This window comes from Protopterus annectens, chromosome 1.part0, assembly GCF_019279795.1.
Source record: "Protopterus annectens isolate FY-2018-M chromosome 1.part0, PAN1.0, whole genome shotgun sequence".
In the NCBI taxonomy this organism is placed as follows: domain Eukaryota; kingdom Metazoa; phylum Chordata; order Ceratodontiformes; family Protopteridae; genus Protopterus; species Protopterus annectens.
In genome coordinates this window covers 1,421,694,928-1,421,716,097 of record NC_056725.1, presented here as the reverse complement: position 1 = coordinate 1,421,716,097, position 21,170 = coordinate 1,421,694,928, and the positions used below count along the sequence as shown (strand labels likewise).

Sequence of the window (21,170 nt, the reverse complement as noted above, 5' to 3'; positions counted from 1 at the left end):
CTACCAAGCTGTTTATTTTATGTAAGTGCCCCATTGGGGTTCTCCTTATCTTTTTCTTTTATTTTTAGTTGTGTTGGTTTCATGTCATCCAGAAAGGGAAAATGTCAGAGTGGGAGGTAGAGTCTCCATAAAGATTGTCATGACCAGTGTCTTTTCTGTCTGGGTGTTTCCCATGACCATATGTAGTGTTCTGTCTGCCAAACATTTGTCCCTAATACTCTACATAGTCACCTATCCTCCTTGTAAACCATCAACTTATGCTGTTGGCTTACGGTGCTATGGTGGAGTCTTCCTGTTCTGAGGGTCAGCAGAGAGTCAAGAAAATGGCCAAAAAACTCAGTTCTGATAGTAGCTATTGTCCAGCCCCCTACACGTGTCCCTCAAGGCTAGTGAAATCCTGGAGGATCATTTGGTCTTTGCTTCAGATTCCTCTGCTACGACCCCATCAAAGACCAGCATGGATTCAACTTCTTGCATGTCCTTGGAGGCTTTACTGATGTCTACTCCTGACATTGAGGGGGAATCTCAGCTTATTATTTCCGAGGGATTGAGGGGTATTCTTCAGATCATAGTGAGGGAGGATATCTCTACTACACTTATTGAGTGTCATCAGGGGTTGACCCTCTCAGGGTTTTTTGTACAGATGTCACCAAGAAAAAGAAACAGAAAACCAAGCATATTTCCCCTGCAGTTAAGGGTTCCCAACATGAATGGCAGGAGTTTAATCAGGGGTTGTTTAATGCTTTAATGTCACCTCAGGAGGTCTCTGTACCTGACCCTCCCTGGTCTTCCACTCGTGTTGAGGCCTAGGGAGTAGAATTTCTCTGAGGATCAAGTTTCAGCGGAAGCATCATTAGCCTGCTCTTCTCATATCCCTTCCCCGTTGAACTATGGTTCATAGGAGGAGGATGTTATTAGCCAGATTCCTCTTTACAGGAACTCCCCTTTGGGACACTATTTCCCATATAATGGAATTCTTTAAGTGGGATTATTCCCATGTTTCTGATATCCAAAAGAGGTATTATGAGCTCCTCCAGATGGAGTCTCCCAAGTCTTCTGTGGTTCCTACAGTTCTGGCTGCCCTTCTGGATACCTTTTCTGCAGCTTCTGTAGCCCCTGATTCTCAGCCCCTGGCTCCTAAGAAACATGACAGATTTTACAAGGTGCCTGATGATTGTAAATTCCTGTATAAATGCCCTTCTCCTGATCCTTCTGTGGTGCTCGCCTCCTCTAACAAACTCTCCAAGCTGTTGCCCTCTACCAAGTTGCTTACTTTGGATAAAGATAGTAGGGACATGAAGAAGCTGGGCAGAAAGGTCTATACTGCTGCCACCCTGCATTTTAGGGCAATTAATTAACCAGACTCTTATGACCATGTGTGTTTTAGCCCTCCTTTCTCAGGTGATTTCTGAAATTCCTGATTCTGATGAGAAGGCTTTGGTCTTTTTGTTTTTTGGTATAGCTCTCAAGCTGCCTGCCACTCGATTAAGTGCAGTTACGATGCAGCTGATGTACAGCATTTGGTTCTGTTTTGAGGTGTTACTCTTGGCTTCATCTTCAGGCTTTACCTGATGACATTACAGTCAAATTATTGGTTTCTTCTTTGGATAATAAAAATCTTTTTGGTACTGCTGCTGCTGAACCTTTTAAATCTCTCCAGGATAAGGGGAAAGTCTTACAGCGGTTGAAATATATTTTTGTTTCTCCTTTTCCCAAATTTTAGAGGAATTAACCTTCCAAGTCTGCTTTTGATCACAAACAGCCTGTCCCCTCCACCCAAGGTTAAAAAGGGTTCTAGACATTTACCTCCTGCTAAGTCTACACAGACCCCTATTTCTCAGAAACCTCCTTTCAGAACAAAATGGGTTCCATTTGACAATTTTCTTCCTTTTTCCCTCGGCCAGGTTCCCTTGTCCCTTCACCTTTCCCTGTTCCTTCCAACTTAGTTAAGCATCACAGCTGACTCTTGGGTTCTTTCCATTGTCTGCCAAGGGTATTTCATGGTTTGGAAATCTTTTCCTCCCTTTCTGAGCATCCTTCAACCTCCTTGAGAATAATTTTCCTCTTCCCAGTGGTGCTTCATTTTCTTTTTGACCCAGAGCACCATTCATCCTGTGCCTCCTGCCCAGGAAGGGTTTTTATTCCAGAATGTTTCTGGTTCCCAGGAAGGAGGGTACCTGGAGACCAATTCTGGACCATTTTCAGCTCAACACCTTTGTTAGGGTCCCCTCCTTTCAGATGTTTTCTTTTATAACTTTATTTCCTCCTCCTCAGACCTTTCTGGTCTCTATATATGTCAAGCATGCCTACCTTTATATCTCCATGCATCCCCTTTTGGGGAAATATTTACATTTCTCTGTTTCTTCCTTGCATTTTCAGTTCTCTACTTTGCCGTTTGGCCTCTCCACTGCCCCAGTGGTATTCACCAAATGCCTCACTCTTATCATTAATTTTTACAACACGAGATGGGTTCAGAGTTTTCCTTATCTAGACCATCTACTCATTCAGGTTTTGTCCATGAGGCTCTACTTCATGATCTCCAATTTACTATTTCCCTGGTGCAGAGTCTGGGGTTCACCATAAATTTTCAACAATCAGTCTTGACTCTTTCTCAGGATCATGTTTTCCTTGGTGGCAGGATCCAGACCATCCCCATGCTGGCATCTCTACCTGCCACCAAGGCCCTGTCTCTGAGCAGGTCCAGCACACAAGCTTACAAATGGATGCTTCACAGAGATGTGTTCCCGGACATTGTCCATCATGCTTCAAGTCCTGCAGGAGGCCAGGAAGTCCACTACGAAGATATCGTATTTGTCCTAATGGAAGATATTTTCTTCTTTGGTGCTTCTGTTCCCATCAGGATTCTCTATCTGAGGAGGTTCCTCTGGTCCTGTCTTATTTGTGTGATCTGCTCCATGCTGGGTTGGCATATTCTTCTTTTAAAGCTTACACATCAACAATCTCTGCTCATCTGCCCTTGCATCCTCCTCTGGCTTCCAGATTTGAGGTCAGACAGTTTCTTTAAGGTGTCCTTCATGTTCGACCTCCTAGGACACCTGTTCCGCCTTCCTGGGACTTCAGTTTGGTTCTTGAAAAATTGACTCAGACTCCTTTTTGCCTGTTGCTTCAGCTTTCTTACAACTTTGTACCTGGAAGACTGTTCCTCTTTTGGCTTTTTCTTTGACAAGATGGTTTCTGAACTTTAGATTCTTATGGCTGTTCTCCTTTAGTTTTTCAAAGGAACATGGTGTCTCTTTGTTCTAATTCTTCATTTATGCCTAAGGTGGTCAATGAGTTGTCACTTAATCTATTAATTTACCTTCCTTTTTCCTTCCTGTAGTCTGCCACTGAGAAGGTTCTTCCAACCTTGGACTTGCATAATTAGCTCAGATATTATTTTGTTAAACTAAAGTTATTCACAAATCTGAGTTGCTGTTTGTTTCTTTTCATCCAGGTGTTTTGGTTTAGCTGTTTCTAAGCAGACCATCTCTTCCTGGATTTCTAAACCCATTTCTTTTTGTTATTCCTTTCATGGCAAATGTTTTTCTTCTTCAGTAAAAGCTCAGTCTGCCAGAGTTTTTGCTTCCTCTGATGCTTTTTTTCAAGAGGCTGGAAACCACTTCCATACTTGAGGCTGCTACTTGATCTTCTCTCTATACCTTCACTAAGAATTGTAAGTTGGATATTATTTCCAGGGCCAGAACTTGCTTTGCCAGGGCTATCCTGCATGGGTTTCTTGAGGTTCTTCAGTACCATCCTCCTCACAGGGTTCCTCTTGAGTTTTTGTTAGGAATACTTCAGCAGTGATATGGAAGGACATAATACAGTTGTGTAAAATCTTACCATACCAGTAGATGTCATTCTTTTCACTGTTGCAGTATTTGGCTCGCTCACTCCTGCCCCCTCTGCTCTACCCTTTCTCCTTGTTGAGTTGTTCTTCTCTCTTTTCTCCTGAATGCACGTTTTTCCTGGTCCCTAGGGACATTCCGTTCCTCTTGAGGCTTTTCATTTCCAAAGTGTGTGCATCCGTTTGTCACCTTTATGCCCTGTGCCTTGTGAGGGGATCATATGTGTGATGTATGATGCCTGTAGATACTATAGGCTTTGGTATACTGGCCGGACATTGGGCTATCCTTGCAGGAAATCCCTTATGTTATGAATACTGCAACATTGAAAAGAAAGACATCTACTGTTATGGTAAGGTTTTACACAACTGTACTTTCACCACATTTTGTCAAATTCTATCTTTTTTGCCTTTATTTTTAATAGGGCTATAAGTAAGCTTTTATTGTTACCGTATGTAGAAGAACCATGATATCTAGAATATTTGCAGTATATTTAGGAAGGTCCTTTTTTAAGTAAAACAGAGTTTTATCAAAGTAGGGAGAATGAATATAGGCGATGGGTCACTACTAGCTAACTGCTCTGTAAATGTTTAGTAGTCATGATTTGACTAATTGTGCTGCTGATGCCAACTAAGGGCTTGATATGTGAAGAAATTGAGAAGGTAGGCAAGTGATCACTAATGTTTTCTAGCATTATGCTTGCTGATTCAATATTGTAGGATTTGTTGACACGAGGCAAACAAATGTTTCTAGCAGGTGGTCCTGTTGAATTGGTTTGGAGGGGAAATTAATTGGTGTAAACAGAATAAGTGTCAGCTCTCACGGGGTGTTCACATCATCTGTTAGTATGAGGTCTCTGTTGATGTTGTGTTGGTAGCACTGTAGAATGTGTTCCAGCTTAATTCTTCTTTAAGCTGGTATATATTGATGCATCCTGTAGGTGGATGTTGCTTTGACAGAGATTTTTTTGTCCGTATCTTTTCTGCTATTATTGATACCCAGGTGTTGTCTAGGTGTGGCATCAATAACATATTTGTATAGGTAAGTTCTGGATTAGGAGTTAACAGAAAAAAAAAGATTGTATGCTGAGATCTGCTATAATGTGTATGCCATCTTGCCCACAACTTTGAGAGTTTTTCTGAAGGTAGTTTTTGTGATGGTTAGGATATTATTTTGTCCAAGTTATTGTGAATAAGGTCTACTTACTGACAAGTAGCTGGAGATGTCTTTGCAGGCTGAAAGTCCATTAGACTCAGTAACCTCTTTAGTTCATGAGAAAGTCAAGCCATAGTACAAGTTAGATTTTAGGACACTTTCGGATGAAGACATTTCCTTTGCCCAATGTGTGTTTGTTAAACATCTTATTTTGTTTATGAAGCAGGTGCATAGTGATCAGAAGTCTGTTTTTCAGTAGTGATTTAGGAGCACATGAAACATGCTTAGGGTGATGCAGAATTTAAGTGGCACCTAATGGGGCTCAGACCTAGTCCCATGTTTTGCAGCCCTGCATTTTAATCACTTCTGATCATAGGAGCCAAAAATGTGTGCTAGAGATTTGTGGTTTTGGCAGATAAGCCTTCTTGCCTGTCACAGACTGTAAATTGTTGTAGGTTGTACTTTGCGCAAATAAATGGAGTAATGGTGTAAATGAATGGTGTGCAGAATGAAATGGGAACCAACCCTGCACCTGAATGATTACTGTCCTTCTTACTGCTGTGGCACAAATATAGTTCTGCAACAGAGGTAGAGTTAAGTGGTAGAAAAGGGCAATATCGAGTATGCCAGCTGTCAATAAATATTACATTGTTATTGTGTGTCTGCTGAATAAGAATCATCTGCATTTCATTAGCTACAATTGTAATTGGCTTTTATAAAATTTGTAATATTCTGTTTAAGTAAAGTCAAGTTTTACTACTGACTGCTTCTTGCATAGTGCCATGTTTAGTGTCTAAGTGTATGCATGTTTAAAAATATATGATTTGTGGAATAAGAAAGTCTGTACAGTTGAAATGCAAATGCAGTAAGTCTGTATTCTCATTTGGACTGTTGTTTTAGTATTTTAGACAGCTGCTGAGAGGAGCAGAGTCCCCTGCACGCAACTCAAGACTTAGCAGGTAAAGAAATGACATTGCATTGTTTTTGTTTTAAAATGTGGGGAGTCCAAGCACTCTTCTTGGATTAAATCAGTGTCACTGTAAAAATTGAATTGGATGATGCTGCCTAAGAAGAGTTCCGCTGGAATGTCTGTTAGATCTAAGTGGATTTTCAAATGAGCATCACTTTCATAACTTACACTGTAATACAGCTTTTCACAGGATAGAATAGCCCCAAGCTGTGTCTCAGTAAGAGTCTGTGGTAACCTGTGCAACAGAAATGTTCATTCTGTGATCTAAACATTCAAGTGGATATCCTGATGTCAACTGTAAATTAGAATTTTACAGCTTAATTTCAACATACACATGCACAGTTCATTTATAAACCAGACAACATACGCAAAAAAGGAAAAAAAGTGTCTTTCTGCTTGTCCATTCTGTGCAAGCAGGAGTATTTTTTGCTGCAAAGTGTTTTTTTTTGTGTTTTGTACATTAGTGAGGAAAACCACATGTTAATTGTATTGCATGATATGCTGTGCATAGTTTTGATAATTAATTGAATAATTAAATTGATTGTTTAGTTGTTTATTTGCTGTGGCATAGCACTGATCAAGTATGACAAAACTGCAGGCTTTGCCTGAGTTGCAAAGTACAACAAAGTTACAAAACAAGGTGGCACATAAAAAAGGTACAAGAACAGTGTTGTATTAGATTGTAGTCCATGGATACATAGATTTAGCAGACTAACAGTGGTTCATAGAATCATAGGTATGTACTAGGCTAACAACCACCAGGGCCTTATTAAATTTATCCGTGCAACCTAACCCTATGGTGCCCCTATGTATCATGGATGTTTATGGGGGATATGTTAAGTTAGGAAGTATCTAGAGGTTAAGTGGGGGAGTATATTAGTTTAAGCATTACTGTCTGCCTCTGTCTAGCAGAGACATAAGGGTCAGACCCACAGTGAATTTCCGACTTCCCATCTGTCAGTCAAGGCTATGCTTAAATAGGGTTAGAGATGAACTGCACTTCATATGGATGAGAAGTCTGTTCCAGAGCATGTGGATTCTCTGAGACATGTGTCTCACCAACATGTCATATTTATGTTGCAAGCAAAATTTAAATCCTTGGATCTAGTAGTTCTAATCAGAGGTGTAGCTGGGTCACCAAATGCCTGGAGCCATTCCCCAGTCTGGTGTCTCAGAACATTCCCTGATCTGGTGTCCCTTAACAAAATTGATGATTTAAAAAAAAAAAAAAAGTGTGTGAGACCTAGTGGCTGAATGGTTGGTACTTGTGAAATGCTGGAGCCAACCAGCCAGCTAGATTCTGTTTCTTTGTCCCACTCCCACACCTCCACTGAATCTTCTTCTTCTTTCGGCTTTTCCTGGTTAAGGGTCGTCACAGCGGATCACCTGTCCGCTCATGATTGGCAGTGGAGTTTTACAGTTTCGAGTTGCCAGCCTGGCGCCCAACCTTCCACAGTAGGCACAACACACATGCACACACTCACACCTAGGGCCAGTGTAGAATGTCCAATCCACCTACAGTATGTCTTTGAGATATGAACAGTTATTAAAAAAAAAAAAAAGGTCAACTTTGTTTCCTGGTGCAGTAGCCAGTCAGGTCCAGTTTTTGCACCACATTCCCACCTCTACTTCCTCAGCCAAGGGGGGAAAAAGAAAGGAGAAAAGCTCTTCTTTGCAAGAAGCAGTTGCTACAGTTTATGCAAAAGGAACATGGAGTACCTAAGCACTTGTTAGTCAAAATAAAATTCAGTTTAAACTGTAGCAAACTGCTTGTGACATGTGCAGCAAGCAGATGTTACAGTTTATACCACCCACTGAGCATGACTATGATCAGGTCTGTATATTAAAAAAAAGAACAAAAATGTTATCTTCCCTTTTAAATTGTAGAAAACTGCTTGCTAAATTGCAGCAAGCATATGTTACAGTTTATGCAGAGGGAACACCGTGCAAAAGCATTTAAGTTGTGTTAAAAAAATGTTTAAAATGTAGCAAACTGCTTGCTACATTTGCAGCAAGTAGATGCTAGATTTTATGCACAGGCAGTGTAAATAAAATTAATAGTTTGGTTTGAACTATAGCAAACTGCTTATAACAGTACAGCAAGTGCAGTATTGGCATTTAAAAGACGTTATGGCAGTAGCACTATTAACTCATTACATCTGAGTGACGTCTCCAGGTACATCTGCAGTTAACTCCTACTGATGCCTCTAGGCGTCAAATATTGCTTGTTCATATTTGCATCAGTAATTCCAAAACCATGCTATGTACAAGGTTTTAAAATATTATATCTTAAAGCTTACACAATAGCAATGGAACTGAATTAAATTATAACTTATGTCTTGTGCAGGTAACTACATAGTAACTGTTGTTTTTATGATGTTAATTTATATAGATATAATTTTCACATTTTTCTAAATATCTCAGCAACCAAGTAACACAGAACTCCTTATCCTCATATGAAAGTTCAAGATAGATAAATAAAAAGTTGCTGGCAATGTGTGTGTTTAACTTGAGTTGTTGTTGAGATACTGTAAGTTGTTTACAAAATATTGCAGATGTAATAGTTACTGTGTTTATGACTTATAAAATTTGGTTTAAAACTTAGAACCTAAAGAATGCTACCACTATAAAAATAGTTTGTGCTGAACAGTTTGCCATTTATACGTCTTTCATAATCCCTGTGGTTCCAGAGATGTGAATTGTGAGGACATAATTTGATTCTGTCAAAAGGCTTAGGCTCTGCCCATTGGCAGTTATAGTGCAAATCTCCAGAGCCTCACTGGAGTGAATGAGTTAATAAAGAGCAATCAAGATAATCTGATCGCACCCTCTTGCATTTGTGCCCAAGGCAGCAGCCCCCTTTGCCCTACCCTAGTTATGATATTAGTTCTGATGCTGTTCGTTTTGCATGACAGGCATAGATTGCCTCTCAATGCTGAGTATTGAGATGGGGCTTTAATGTGATCTGTATAGGACAATGTGTTTATAATCTGGACTCTCCTGGTAAGGAACCTTTGTGGGCATTCCAACTGTTGACATTTGCCTTTACCTCAGAGAAATACATGTCAAATAGGAGAGGTCCCAGCACAGTGCCCTGAGATACCCCGCTGGTGACTGGTCTCTAAGAGGAGGTGATCTCACCAATCCTGACTTCCTGCATCCTGTCTGTGAGCCAGCTGGCAAATCCGGAGAGTTATATAGTTCAGTGAGTTTGTCAACTATACCTGTGTGGGGTATTGTGTTGAATGCCTTAGCCAGGTCCAGGTAGGATATATGCACCATTCTTCCCCTCATCCATTGCGTTGGTGATTTTCTCAAAGAATTCCACCAAGTTTAGTAAGCATTACCTTCCATTGATTAAGCTAAACTGAGTTGAATCCAGTGTCTGAAGGTTGCCTATGTCTTTGTTGATCATTTTCATGATAATTCTTTCCATTGCTTTGCATATTAGACTAATCAGGCAAATGGGTCTTTAGTTTCCAGCGTTGGTTGATGGTTCACCTTGTGAAGTGGGATAACCATTGCAGTTCTCCATTCTTGTGGCACAAAGCTTGTTTTGAGGCTGTTGTTGAAAAGTGACTCAAGTGGTCCTATTAGGTCATGTTTCAAGCTGTTTAGCAGGCATCCCGATATATTGTTGAAGCCCACTGAGAATGTATTTTTGACCTTAGCGAGTGCTGCCAGGACCTCCTCTCTGTTAATGGGGGGGGAGGTTATGCTAGTAGGTATTTCATGAATAGAGGCAGGAGGACTAGAAGGGTGAAGTTTGTGCTGAATTTGTAAGCCAGCAAATTTGCTATGTTGCTGTGCTCAGTGAAGGTGGCACCATTGACCACCAGTTTGCCACACTGCTGTGTGCTTCCTTTGAGGTTTTAGACATAACTGTAAGGATGCCTTGTGGTTATCTTTAACCTGTGACCTCATAATTGGCCTTGTTGGACTTAATTACTCCTCTTAGTTTTTTATCTAGTTTAATTAGAGAGCTCCTATCATTATGGGAGTTGCTCTTCCTGATGTTAACCATGACTTTTTTCCTTTTGTTATGTATCCTGTTAAGGTTGGGATTCTACCTGCGTGATTTGTTTTTGGAGTATGTTTTGGGCTCATTTCTTGTAGGTATAGCAGCTTCTGTACAGCCATTCACATGTTTGTTCGGGGTCTGTGAACAATTTTGCATGAGTTGCTTGACTCTAGAGCAATACTGGGCATACACGAGAGGCACTGAATTATGATAAACTGTCACTTAATAGCATGTATTTGATACCACAGAGCTCCAATAAGTGATCTAACTCCTTTGTATGCTAATAGATGACTACCACATCCAGGCACATAACTTTTTTCCAGTCACTGATACCAAAGGAGTGTAACTGCACAATTCGCTCGTTATGTTACCTCCTCTGATAAAAATATAAACAGCTGTCCTTACTGTAAACAAAACAATTCCTTTTACAAACTTCCAACGCACACCCTCGAATTACTTACTTCGTTAAGCGTAACGGTCAATGTATACTTGTGCCCCACGGCACAAAAATGTAAATCTTACTGTATACTCTGGCGTGCTATGGTATACACAATACTGAAGTCTCCTCTCGAAAGGAAATGCGACCAACCGAAGTCATTGGATTACTTGTTGGATATCTGGTCAATTTTATGGACAACTTATTGAGTCTGCATATCTTCAGATGTTGCATTTGATGTACAGGACAAGCTGGTTTTATTAGCGTATTAATTGCTTTTTATCAGTTTATTATTTTTACGTATAACAGTACGCTTCAACGTATTGTATGCTCATCCTTCGGTTTCCTTGGAGGTATCAGCATTTTATTGATAGTCAAGCTCAATAAAATTTTCAAGCCGAATATGGTTGCTGGAAGTCCTTGAAAAGAACTGTTTAAGTTCAGAAGTATTGAACAGTTGGTCGCATTTCCTTTCGAGAGGAGACTTCAGTATTGTGTATACCATAGCACGCCAGAGTATACAGTAAGATTTATATTTTTGTGCCGTGGGGCACAAGTATACATTGACCGTTACGCTTAATGAAGTAAAGTAATTCGAGGGTGTGCGTTGGAAGTTTGTAAAAGGAATTGTTTTGTTTACAGCAAGGACAGCTGTTTATATTTTTTCAGAGGAGGTAACATAACGAGCGAATTGTGCAGTTACACTCCTTTTGGTATCAGTGACTGGAAAAAAGTTATGTGCCTGGATGTGGTAGTCATCTATTAGCATACAAAGGAGTTAGATCACTTATTGGAGCTCCGTGGTATCAAATATTTGGTTGCATTATTTGATGTCCTTCAAGGATGCATCTGCAGTCATAACAAATGGGTTGTCCTGTCGTCAGGCAGCCCTTCGGTCGGCCGGATTCCAAAGTCTGGGTCCGGCCGCTGATGTCGCACTTCACCCGACGTCATCTCTGCTGGTCTTCGGGTATAAAGGCATCAGCCGACGCCATTTTCCTCAGTCTTTCTTGCCGCGTGGCGCCCGAAGCAGAAGCTGTTCGCAAGTGCCGGTCGGTCAGATCCAGAGATTACTACTACCGAATACTACTTCGAAGACTTCTAAAAAGCTAAGTACCCCGTTGGGGACTCTTTCTTGCCTCAGCCGATGTCAGAAAAAGTCAATAACTGTTTAACTTGTGGGAAACAAATACCTCATAAAGATTTCCACTCTTACTGCCTGCCTTGCTTAGGCCCAGACCACGACGTAGCAGCCTGTTCGGCCTGTGCTTCCTTCAACCGAACGCTTAGGCGTCGGTCGGAGTTTGCTGAACAGTTTTTTGGCTCAGATTTTGCGTATATTATGCCGTCGGATCCTCCGACTACCCAGATTGTTAAAAAACGCAAAGAAAAAGACCGACACTCGCGGTCCGCGGTTTCGGCCGAAACCACGGTTAAGCAAGCCGCGAGTGTCTCGGTTTCGGCCGAAACCGAGAAAGCCGGTCAATCTTCAGCCGAATCCATGACTACTACTGAGGCTTCTGCTACCTTAGTTGAATCGGCCTCAGAAGTTTTGCCTACTACTGTGGTTCCTAGTGATTTATCAGACACCATCCCTTTGGATGTCTCTACCCCAGCACGTGGTGCTGCTAGGCCTCCTGCAGCCATGTCTATTAAGGCCTTTGCCAGGGCTAAAGCAGCCAAAACTATTAAATCAGTGCCTGTTAAGCCCCCTTCACACAGGCCCACTTCTAGTTCACAAATGCTTACTCTGGCAGAGGATTTAATATCCTTAATTAGAGGATCCCAATCTCACCCAGACAGGGCCTCCCAGCCCCCAGAAAAGAGATCTAGGGCAGAGCCCCCCCGAGCCAGTGTCCTCTGATGATTCTGCGGATGACTCAGACATTACAGACCAGCCAGAGGCTCCTTTTTCTACTTATGAAGATTCAGATGCTGAAGAATCCATTCCATCTGCCTCTCCACCAGAGGAATTTTCCTTTGGGGAAACCTTACATGCCATGAGAGAACAATTCCAATGGCAGGGACAAGATTTCTCAGATTCAAGAAAAAGGCTTAGGACATTTCTGCACTTACCACAACATAGGCCCTTAGCTATACCTCCAGTACTGCCTGTTGTGGATGATGCATTTAATGATGTTTGCACCGCTCCTGATACTTTACCTCCAGCCCCTGCCAAACCAGATAGATTTTACAGGGTGCCAGACACTCATCACCACCTATACAAGGCCCCACTTGCAGATCCTGAGACTATATCCCAGGGGCCTAAGGCAGTAGCCTCGACCTCAGCAAAAACCCTATTCCTTCTGAAAGGGAATCCAGGTCCTTAGAGATGGGGGAAAAAATTTACACCTCTGCTACTCTCTCAGCTAGAGCTTTAAACTGTCAGTTTCATATGATCCAATACCAAGAGTTTATGCTTGATCAGTTAACTAAGAAGCTGTCCTCTGATGACTCCTTAGATAAGAAATATGTTTTAGAAATGGTAAATAACATCCAACAGGTTAGTAACCATTCTTTAAAATGTGGCTATGATGCACTGGAGGCTTCATTTAGATCAGCCATGACTGGCACAGTGATAAGAAGGCATGCATGGTTGAAAGAACAGGTCTTGCCGGATCATGTTAAAGCAAAGCTGTTAGATGCTCCTATGGATAAGACCAGTCTATTTGGTACACCTGCTCAGCAAGTAATGAAGAAAATGGAAGAGAAGGCAAAATCTGTACAAACAGTTAAGGATTTCTTACAGGTTCAGCCCCAAGGTTTAGCAGGAGCTGGCCGGCCAAAATTGGTCCTTTCCAGACTCCTCAAAATCTCAAAGAGGCAGGAATAGACGCTCTAGAGGCAGAAATCAATCCAGAGGAGGTGCCTACAGAGGACGACAGTGGCAAGGCAATAACCGAGGCACAGACACAACCACTGCCACTACAACAGGACAATCACAGTGACTTGGCTCTGACACCGCCTACCAGGGAGCAAATAGCAGCACCTTTAGGCAGAAAGTTAGCCATATTTTAAAAAAATTGGCACTATATCACAAAAGACAAGTGGATTTTGCAAACCATAGACCAAGGCTACAGGTTCCACTTCCACACCTTACCAGTAAAAGAGGAATGCCAAACCTACCTCCAAATCAAAAAACAGAAGCTCTAAAGCAGATAGCGGAATTAACAAAGATGAGAGCTGTGGAAAGAGTACCTATAACAGAACAGGGCAAAGGATTCTACTCCAGACTCTTCCTAGTACCAAGGAAAGAGAAAAGTTGGAGACCTATTCTCGACCTGTCTGTCTTAAACACATACATCATTGTCCCAAAATTCAAAATGCTGACCCTACAGCAACTTCTTCCCATGCTGGGCAAGGAGTGTTGGCTGGTAACTCTAGATCTCAAGGAGGCATACCTGCACGTCCCCATATGACCAAATTGCAGAAGATACCTCAGATTTCTTGCAGGATCAGAGCATTATCAATTCTCAGCATTGCCCTTTGGCTTATCTACTGCCCAGAGTATTCACAAAATGCCTGGCATCAGTAATCGCTCACTGCAGGCTACAGGGAATCCAAATTTATCCATACCTGGACGACTGCCTGTTACAAGCGGACAACAAAAGCAAGCTGACAACAGATTTACAAAGAGTCATTTGCTTACTACAAGCCCTGGGATACACAGTCAATTTACAAAAGTCAAGACTGATACCATCCCAAACAAGAACATTCTTGGGTGCGGAATTGGACACAGTAAAACAAATGGCATTCCTAACGGCAGAAAAACAAATACAACTCCCTCTTTACTTCTTGGCATTAACAAAGCAGAACAAACTAACAGCAAGAAAAGTACTGCAGGCCTTGGGCTTCATGGCATCATGCATAATCTTGGTCCCACATGCCAGACTGCATATGAGAAAGCTACAGTGGTACCTAAAGAATTTATGGTCTCAACACAGGCACAGCTTAGAAACCGAAATCCCACTAATCCCATGCCTGAAACAGGAGTTCCTATGGTGGGCTCAAGCATGCCAGTCAAACCCAGGCTTACCCTTCCACAACTTTCAAGCAAGCCAAACCATCACAACAGACGCCTCAGACCTAGGCTGGGGCACATGTTGGACAAATGCATACAAGGATTGTGGACTCAAGACCAGCTGCACCTGCACATAAACCAAAAAGAAATGCTGGCAGTAAAACTAGCAATCCAGAAATTCAGACCATTCCTCAAAGAAGGCCATTTAATGATAAGGACAGACAACACCACAGTCATGTGGTACATCAACAAACAGGGAGGCACTCATTCATACCCACTATGCAGAATGACTCTGGACCTTTGGAATATGGCTCTGAGCTACAACATCCAGTTACAGGCAATATTTGTGCCGGGAAAAGAAAACACCCTAGCAGACATGTTAAGCAGAACCACCTCGGATGCTCACGAATGGATGCTACACCCGGACATCTTCAAGGCCATCACAAAGAAATGGGGAATGCCACAAATAGACCTATTCGCATCCCCACTCAATCACCAGCTGAAAAAATTCTGCACAAGGACATACCACCCACTTGCATGGAAGGTGGACTCTCTATCCTTCAGTTGGAAAGGCCTGGCAGCATATGCATTTCCACCTCTTCCTTTGATGCACAAGGTACTACTGAAAATCAGAGAGGAATGCCCAAGGATAATCCTGATAGCTCCGAATTGGCCAAGACAACACTGGTATCCATTGCTAAGGAGCATGTCTCGGGGGAGAATGTGGTCAATACCCTTGATGCCTTTGATGTTTACTCAGAACAACTACAACATCATGCACCCAAACCTAAAAACCTTGCAACTGACTGCCTGGAACATCACATAGCAGCATCTAACCCAGACCTATCCCAAAGGGTTAAAGACATTATCCTTGAAGCACGCAGACCTTCAACAAGAAGGAACTATGCAGGAAAATGGAAAAGGTTTGTCATCTGGAGTGCTGAAAGAGGAAAAGATGTGTCGAACATAGATATTGCTAACATCCTGGAGTACTTGGCAGAGCTTCTACATACAGGCCTGTCCTATTCCTCCATCAAGATACATGCATCAGCTATTTCAGCAGAGTACAGCTTCGATCCACCTGTCTTTTCGCATCCTCTACTCAGGCAGTTCCTCAGAGGGATCAAGAATGTAAAACCTCCTAGGAAACCACCATTACCAGCATGGGACTTGAACTTTGTGCTAGAAAAATTAACACTCCCTCCATTTGAACCAGCAGCAACAGCAGATCTTCAACACCTATCATGGAAAACTGCTTTCCTACTGGCAATTACTTCAGCAAGGAGGGTTTCGAACTACAGGCCTTAATGGCAGTACAACCCTTCCTAATCTTCCATCAAGATAGGGTGTCCATGAGAACTAATCCTACATTTATGCCTAAGGTGGTGTCCAGAGTGTCTTTAAACCAGGCAATCCACCTACCTACCTTCTTTCCCAACCCACAGAACAGGGGAAAGACTGCTGCATACCTTGGATGTACATAGACAGTTACGCTACTACCTGGACAGAACCAAAGGTAACAGAAAAACTGACCAGCTTTTAGTAGCCTATGCAACAGGAAGGGAAGGAAAAGCAATTTCCAAACAGACAATCTCTAAATGGATAGGAAATTGCATAAGATTCTGTTACTCCTACCATGGAAAACCAATTCCACAGAACATAAGACCTCATTCTACAAGGGCAACAGCCACTACCACAGCTTTCTTACGAGGAGTGGCAACCAAGGACATTATTGAGGCGGCTACTTGGACCTCCGTGCATACATTTGCCAAGCATTATAATCTACCTCTATACTCTAGATCCCAAGAAGGGTTTGCCACTGCTGTACTGCAAGGGATCCTAACTACACCATAATTTTTTCTTCCTCCACCCCTAGTTTGGCTATGGTATTCTACCCATTTGTTATGACTGCAGATGCATCCTTGAAGGACATAGTACAGTTTTGTACCTACCATAAATGTAGATGTCCGAACAGGATAGCATCTGCAGTCAGGATTACCCACCCTCCTTCCCCTCTGTGGTACTCCTAGGGTATTTACCCTCCTAATAGCTAGCTAGGGGGGAGTCTCTTATGGTGTATTTGTTTGTATATATGTACATACATGCTTATTTTTATGTTTGCCTTCTACTTTTTTGGAAACATTGGCATTTATCCAAAATTTAGCTTTCCAAGAGGGCAACTGGCATCTGGGGCAAGAAACACTGAGGAAAATGGCGTCAGCTGATGCCTTTATACCCGAAGACCAGCAGAGATGACGTCGGGTGAAGTGCGACATCAGCCGAAGCCGGACCCAGACTTTGGAATCCGGCCGACCGAAGGGCTGCCTGACGACAGGACAACCCATTTGTTATGACTGCAGATGCTATCCTGTTCGGACATCTACATTTATGGTAGGTACAAAACTGTACTTTTTTTATTCGGCACTTAATAGCATGTAGTTTGCTTTGGAATAGATTTTAAGTGTTACAGGGTCTGCTGGGATTAGTAAGTTGTTTTTTATTTTGAAAGAGACAACTCTGTGGTCTGACCTTGCCAGTGAGGACCTGACACTGGATGGGGGGGGGGGGTCCTTTGTCATATTGCTGAGTATCAGGTCCAGAATGTTTGAACCTGTGGTGGGTGCGCACACAATCTGGTCAAGTGTATGTGTGTTAATGAAGTCCAGGAATCATTTTGCCTGCAAGTTAGAGGCAGTGTGTGTTTCCTAGTTTGTACAGGGGGTAATTAAATTCTTCTATGAGTAGGGCATTTGGTTTAATGGTGTGTGTGTCTTCAGTAGGTGTAGGTATAAGCTGTGGAATTCTAGAGACATTGAGGGTAACCTTTAGCTTGCCAGAAAATTGTATGGGACTTTGTCTGTGGTGATTTACACATGTATAAATTCTAGGACATCATCCGATTTCACCAACTTAGAGTTATACTTGTTGCTAATATAGATTGAGACTCCTCCACCCTTTGTCCCTGTCTATACAGTTGATGGTCTAAATGTGCAGAAGGCACTGAACCCTATCACTGCCAAATAACTTTCTGCAGATTTAAACCATGTCTCTGTAATAGCACATATGTCTGTATTCTCCAGAGTGAGCAGAGTTTGTAGAGTGTGGAGTTTCTTGTTTAGGTTTCTGGCATTCAGCAGTAATACTTTTAAGTTTCTTTGGGTTTTATTTGCTATATCTGTAGATTTGTCAGTTTGGCATCACTTACAAATAGGCATTAAAGGGTGGATAAACTTTTTAGCCAATATTTGGAAACCTGGGGAAGAGGGGTGCAGACTATCCTTTGCAAAGCAATGTCGATTGTTAACCATGTCGTCCCATGCTGACAGATATTTAATTCCTTTGGAAAGACACCAGAAACTAAGCTAATTATTGAAGTCCGCCATCTTTTGTTCATACTGTGGTATCATCATTGGTGAACGTAGAATGCTGCCCAGTGCAAGACACATACCTGCCTGAAACATGCATTCAGAGAGATCAATAATGTCTGTCTTCATTGTAGTCCAGGGAAGTACATCTCAGTTTGTTGATGACTACATGGATTATGATAGAAACATACTGGTATCTGTGGTATAGTGACTTGAGTGTGTAACTTGGTAGATCCTGGCTCCAGATAAGTAACTAACTGTTTTCTTCTCATTGTTTAGTCTGGTGAGTGGGGCGTCTTTGCATTGTACAATGGCATCCCATATAACAAGAGTCTAGGGTAATGTGTCTGCTTGCTTTATGGGCTTTGCTGTTAGGGCTTCACTGGGTGTAGGTGTATGTGTGGTGTGTGATGTTGCTTTTGGTGAATGCTTTAGAGATTTCTGAGGATGGGCGTTTGCTGTTTATAGGCTTGGGAGGTCTTTTAGGTTTGGAAAGATTGCTTTTCAGCAAAAGTTGATCTGTGTATGTGGTGGACACTGTGTGTAGTGCATGTAGTGTGTGGGTTCCTGACAACCTTTTTTGTATGGGAGATTTTTGCCTCTAGTGAAATTGTGTATGTGCATCTGTTGCATATGATGTTTGTTACTTTAAGGCTTAAATGTCTGTGAACATGGGACAGTTGCTGCATTGTCTCAGGATGACCAGATCTACCAAGCTGGCTATGAAGACATTCGTAAACTGCATATCCATGTTGTTCAGACCTGTATGTGGATGGTCTACTGTAGGTTGTGGACTAGGTTATACACAGGTCTCTGGGGTTTGGCACTACAGTAGGTTAGATTGGGCTATGGTTTAATAGTAGTGCTATTTAATGTGCAAACTAGCTGGTCTGAGCTTGTCTCTGCACAATCGCTTTGTTTTAGCCCCACTATGTTACAAGTTTAAGTTCTAAGGGAATTTTATAGATAAGTAACCATAAAGGTGTGCACCACAAACGACACTCAGAGAAAACTAGTAATCCAAGAGGTGTCGTAGTCAACAAAGCAGGCGTAGACACGGTAGTAACAAAACTTTTATTAAAATAACACACAAAGAAAAGTTGAGCACTTTCGTCCAACCCTGGACTTCCTCAGAACTAAAATTTACATTATGGACATTTGTGTCTGTACAGGGCACTGCTAACCCCCTTGATGTAAAAACAGCAAAAGGATTGCTTGGGAGTGTAATGCTACAGCAAAACAACTTAAACAACTACCTTGACAAGACAAGTTCAGGTATTGGGGACCTTAAAATGATTTACAGGTAAAATCAATAAATAAAGGAGTGACATTTTATACAGTTAACGGAAGTGCAACACAGTAAAATAAATATCTTGTTTGCCAAGGATAGATCGGGATTAACTCATGACCCCCTCAGAGTGTGACGTGGATGTTGTAGGAAAAAAGCAGGATACAATTTTTAGTAAGGGAGGTTTAGGCCAGTACAATACTGGTTTACTGGATGAGCATGTAGTGTTATGGATATATGGAAAACAATGGGTGGAAAAGTACTTCAATAGAGTACACAACAGACAATAGCAATAAAAGAGGGGAAGGAGGGGCTTTCGGAAGGCAGAAACATGGCTTTTTAAAACCACAACAAGAGAAGGGTGGGAGGGCTGGGAAAAATTCAGGCTGGCGCTCAAATCCTGTGATTAGAATTTCAGAAACTTTTAGCTTAATGTCTCAATGGGGGCTGGGGCAGACTGAAAGAACAAGGGAGGAACCAGTAGCAAAGTAAACAGAAAGGCACTGGAATGCAATTTTAAACAGGTATATACAGCTTTAAGAAGTACTGAAGCACAAATCATGGAGCAGAATTTAGAATACTGCCACTGCTGCAATACCACCACAGACTAAGGCGCCAGACTGTGCAGAACTTTACCAGCAATGCTGTTTAAGGAGAAGTGCTGTAATAAACGACTAAGTGATGCTCAAAGCTGGCAGTAGTTCACAGGCCTGCCACAACTGTAAATGAAGCTAAAAGGCTGAAGCCCCAGACAGGGTTCACAATAGAAAATATACCTTTTACATATAATTCTACTTATGGAAATAGATGTACAGTATAATGTTTAAACAGTACTAAAATCTTGCAGTTATACACAATCTTCCTACCACTGCAAGTGAAGCTCTGCCACAACTATGAATGAAGCTACAAGACTGAGGACCCAAACTGGTTTCAAAATGCAAAAGGTACTTCTTGCATGTAATGCTACTTATGGAAATAGAAATGAGGTATAATATATAAACAATGCTAAAGTCTGTCAGTAATAGTCAGTCTTCCCACAACTGCAAATAAAGCTATAATACTAAAGGTCCCAGAACAAAATAAAAACTGCCAACAGATAACTTTTTTAGCTAAAATATGGACAAAAAGCTCAGAAGTACAAAAAAGTATCACCACACAGGTCACCTTATAACATAACATTTTTAACAGAATTTAAATAAAATGTTTTTTTTCCCTTTTGATGAAAAGCTTATATTGCATATTTTGGGGCTTTTCACACCTCTGGACGTCTTGAACAAAAGGAAGGAATAAGTCTATTTATTGCTACAGAGCAATACATCTGTTTACATGTGTACAAATGTGCATTGCCCATAAGGAGAAGTGTGCCACTGAGAGAGAGCAGCGATAAACTGCGTGATGAGGGCTACAAGCTGATACAGATAATGACACTCACTAATGCATTTGCACTTGCTTTGTTTAAGCAAGAATTCTTTGAGTCAGGGTCCAGATTTAGAGTAGCTGTAGAGTTCCTTTAGGCCTGAGGGGATAGATTGCCAAAGTTTGAGGGCAAGTATTGATAAACTGAGACTGGTGCACTGCAGTTAAGTTTTGGGAGTTTGAAGCTGAATTTGATTGATTCTGAGAGGGGACATATATAAGGAGTTTGTTGGACTGGGGAGATGAGATACATACATCCATACATACTTACAAATATTTTAGGAATAGGCCTTAATATATAAGGAGTTTGTTGGAGAAGGGAGTATGGGATGCAGAAAGACAGATATAAATGCAAATATTTTAGGCACAGGCAATAATGCCATTCTAGCCTGCCAGTGTACCAAAACGTTTTTGACAATAATAAGCATCCAAGTTATTCTTAAAATTATCTAAACTAGTGCTTGCGTTAATGTATTTTGGTAAGTCTGTTTTATGCATCGGCTACTCTGTCAGAGAACCAATTAGTACATGTCTTTTTCATGTATAATCTTCTACACAGGTTGTCTGATGGCTCTCTACAACTGTTTGATAACTGCAAACATTCCCAGAAGTAGTTCTCTATAAATACCCTATATACCCAAATAAGGACTTGC

General features: G+C 41.5%; 1 protein-coding gene across 1 annotated transcript in view; it reads left to right on the top strand.

Annotated features, from left to right (window-relative positions):
• Positions 1-21,170, top strand: part of SNX14 (sorting nexin 14) — a 1,453,711-nt gene that overhangs the window by 601,414 nt on the left and 831,127 nt on the right. Inside the window, exon 10 of the mRNA XM_044067476.1 lies at positions 5,901-5,959. Coding sequence (XP_043923411.1) covers positions 5,901-5,959 — 59 coding nt within the window. The remainder of the gene's footprint in view (positions 1-5,900; positions 5,960-21,170) is intronic.